Here is a 3,264-nt window from a genome sequence, read left to right as displayed (position 1 = left end):
TTTGTATTCTTAGATTTCATCTCGAATTTCTCTGAACCATTTGATATTCTACAGGAATACAAAAAAAAAAGCCGCACAGAAAGACTCATTTGAGGCGTATTTAGTGTTGGTGTTGTTGATTTTCAGTCTTGATAGAAATCTTTGTTTGGGTAAGTTAAAATCTTCTTGTTGAGATACCTATTGTATGTTGGTATTCCATTCTTAGTTTGGGCAAAATATGCTTGTTACTGCTACTCTCACTGCCATTAATTAATCCTAGTTTCAACGATTGGCTTGGACTGCTAAGTATATTATAAATAAGAAAACTGATTTTTTATGAATGCAGAGTACTAAATACTGCATAAAAAACAGTTGGTGTGATTTTGTTGTGTGTTTATGCGTGTAACAATATAATAAGTTTTGTTGAGGCTCTAACATGACCTTTTGGTCTAGTTTTGCCTGAACAAGTATGTTTCTTTTTATTAATCTTATATTTTTATGGGTGTTAACATCAAGCTTTCTGTGTAAAGTTACATATTATCACAAGTCAACTTAACGTAATTATATGAAGAAGGTAAATTAATGGACAAAAAAGTGACTAACAGAAAATGGCTATGAGGTAAATTCTTCCCTTGTTAAATCCATATCAAATTTTTCAGCAAAATGTTAGCTTTTTCTTCAGGTGAAGGAAATTTTCAAGATGAGGTATGTAAAGAAATTACTAAAAGTTTAAATCTTGAAAATGGTAGTAATAAAAATCTAAGTATTGGTTCTTTTCTTAGGAAAGGTCTTGAATTTTATTGGAATTTAAAGAAACATCAAGAAAATGTTGAAGTGTTTCATAAATGGAGTAGAATGTAGAAAATCACTTGAAGAAGAAATTTTTGCTATGTTTGAGAATATACATAGGCATTATTCATCAGCTGGTGATTTGGGTACTTTAGATTTTAATGGAGAAAGTCAGTATTATAATTTTCCTGGAGATGAACTAACTATAGCTAAAGGGTACTCAACTATGATTGAATCTTTGGCATTTGTTTTACCACCTGGTTTGATTCAATTAGGCCGAAAAGTCACAAAAATTGAATGGCGAAATGATGACTGTGACTTAAAATTTGAAAATGGTGATGGTATTAAACCAGTGAAGTTACATTGTAGTGATGGATCAGTAATGCATGCTGATCATGTCATTGTAACAGTCTCATTAGGGTACTAGAACAAGGAGTTCACGACGATTCTGGTTTTTTCATGATAAACATTTAATCATGATTACACATTTTTTATAAGGCATATATATGTTACTGTAAGGCTGCAAGAATATGTAATACTTCTTTCGGACTGATATTCTTTTGAAACATTCTACACATTTTTTACAGTAGAATTAAATGCATGTATTTGGCCACTTAAACAATAACTTGAATGTAAAATTGTTTCTTGATCATCTAAAAAAGGAGTTTAGAGCCTACCAATTTAATTCTCTTTGAGTCTAGTTGGGTAAGAGATGTTAAATTTGTTTATCAATAAGGTGTTTGTAGATGTGACAGTGTATATTTTTTTTATGAAGCTAGTTAATTTCCTTGTAACCAAAAGGTGTGTAAGAGTAAAAACTTGCTGTAATATTTCTCATTTTATTTAGAGGTGATTTGATTTGTTCATTTCTCTTGTATGTTAGTTATTATATATGTTTTGATTATTATCAATGCTGCACTTTTATTTAATTAACTTTCTTTTTTCTTTAAATAGAAAGGATGGATAAAAGTTGGTTGAATATTAGGAATAGAGTCGACCAAAGGTACAGAGATGGCGTAGACAACTTTCTTAATTGGGCATTCAGTCAACCAACAGTGAGCACTATGATTCGGTGTCCTTGTAAAGGGTGTATGAATATCGAGTTCAAGCTACGTGTTGGTGTAAAAGGAGATTTATTGAGGAAGGGATTTTGGGATTCTTATAAAGTGTGGGACTTACATGGAGAAGTGTCAGTTAGAGTTGAAACTTCTAGTGTTGTAGTTAGTGATGATGAAGCAGAAAATGATAGCATTGAAGAGGACAATATTGGTGAAATGATTCACGATGCTTGTGGATATACGAATGTGGAGGATAATAACAACAATAATAATAATAATTTAGAGTACAACGAAGAGCCAAATATACATGCAACAAAGTTCTACGAATTGTTAGAAGATGCTGAGACAGAACTTTATCCTGGTTGTAAAAAAGTCTCGAAGTTGTCTTTTATTGTTAAACTACTTCACTTGAAGTATCTTAACCATTGGAGCAACAAATCTATGGATGCACTATTGAGCTTCTTTAAAGAAGTTCTTCCCGAGGGGTCATTTGTGCTAAATTCTTTCTATGAAGCAAAGAAAGTTCTTTGTGACCTCGGCTTGGGGTACACCAAAATAGATGCATGTCGGAATGATTGTATTTTATATTGGTGTGATTATGTCGATATTCAAGCATGTCCTAAGTGCGGTAAGTCTAGATGGAAGTCCGAAGAACACGTAGGCAAGAAAGTAGCTCATAAAATCTTGCGGCATTTTCCAATCAAACCAAGGCTTCAAAGATTGTACATGGCAAGAGAGACAGCTAAAAGGATGAGGTGGCACAAGAAGGGAAATATTGATGATGGTATCTTGCGACATCCGTCTGACTCAATAGCATGGAAATCCTTTGATGCACAACATCCTACCTTTTCAGCTGAGTTAAGAAATGTTCGCCTAGGCTTGGCGAGTGATGGGTTCCAACCTTATGGGAACATGAGTTCTAATCATAGTATTTGGCCAGTTGTACTAGCTACATATAATTTTCTACCATGGGATTGCATGAAAAATCTGTATTTTATGATGACACTTCTTATTCCAGGCCCTAAGTGTCCAGGCAATGATATCGATGTATATTTACAACCAATGATTGAAGAGTTGAAAGAATTATAGGTTGGGGTGGAGACTTATGATGCACACTCAAAATCTAATTTTCTGATACGTGTGGCTATCATGTGGACAATCAATGACTTTCCTGTATATGGGAATCTTTCAGGATGGTCAACCAAAGGCAAGCTTGCATGCCCTTGTTTCCATAAAGATACACAATCGACTTCCTTACGTAGTAAGTTGTATTATATGGGTCATCGTCGCTTTCTTCCCATGGACCATCCATGGCGTAGAAGTAGGATGTTATTTGATGGGAAATTGAAATGGGAGTTACGCCTAACCCTTTAATAGGTGATGGAGCACTTATGCAATTACAAGCATTAGGTAATGTGACTTTTGGTAAAGGACAAAA

The 3,264-nt window shown here is 33.9% G+C and overlaps 1 protein-coding gene across 1 annotated transcript; it reads left to right on the top strand.

Moving 5' to 3' along the window:
* The first annotated feature begins 1,727 nt into the window (after nucleotides 1-1,727).
* On the top strand, nucleotides 1,728-2,915 carry LOC142165979 (uncharacterized). The gene has a single exon (XM_075224373.1). It carries the CDS (start codon nucleotides 1,728-1,730, stop codon nucleotides 2,913-2,915), a length of 1,188 nt encoding a protein of 395 aa, XP_075080474.1.
* Nucleotides 2,916-3,264: the final 349 nt, after the last annotated feature.

This window comes from Nicotiana tabacum, chromosome 11 (assembly GCF_000715075.1).
Source record: "Nicotiana tabacum cultivar K326 chromosome 11, ASM71507v2, whole genome shotgun sequence".
Classification (NCBI taxonomy): domain Eukaryota; kingdom Viridiplantae; phylum Streptophyta; class Magnoliopsida; order Solanales; family Solanaceae; genus Nicotiana; species Nicotiana tabacum.
Note: the sequence above shows the minus strand (reverse complement) of the source record. Positions and strands in the feature narration are given on the sequence as shown.

Coding starts and splice junctions, on each gene's coding strand:
- LOC142165979 (XM_075224373.1), top strand. CDS start 1,728: ATGGATAAAAGTTGGTTGAATATTAGGAATAGAGTCGACCAAAGGTAC.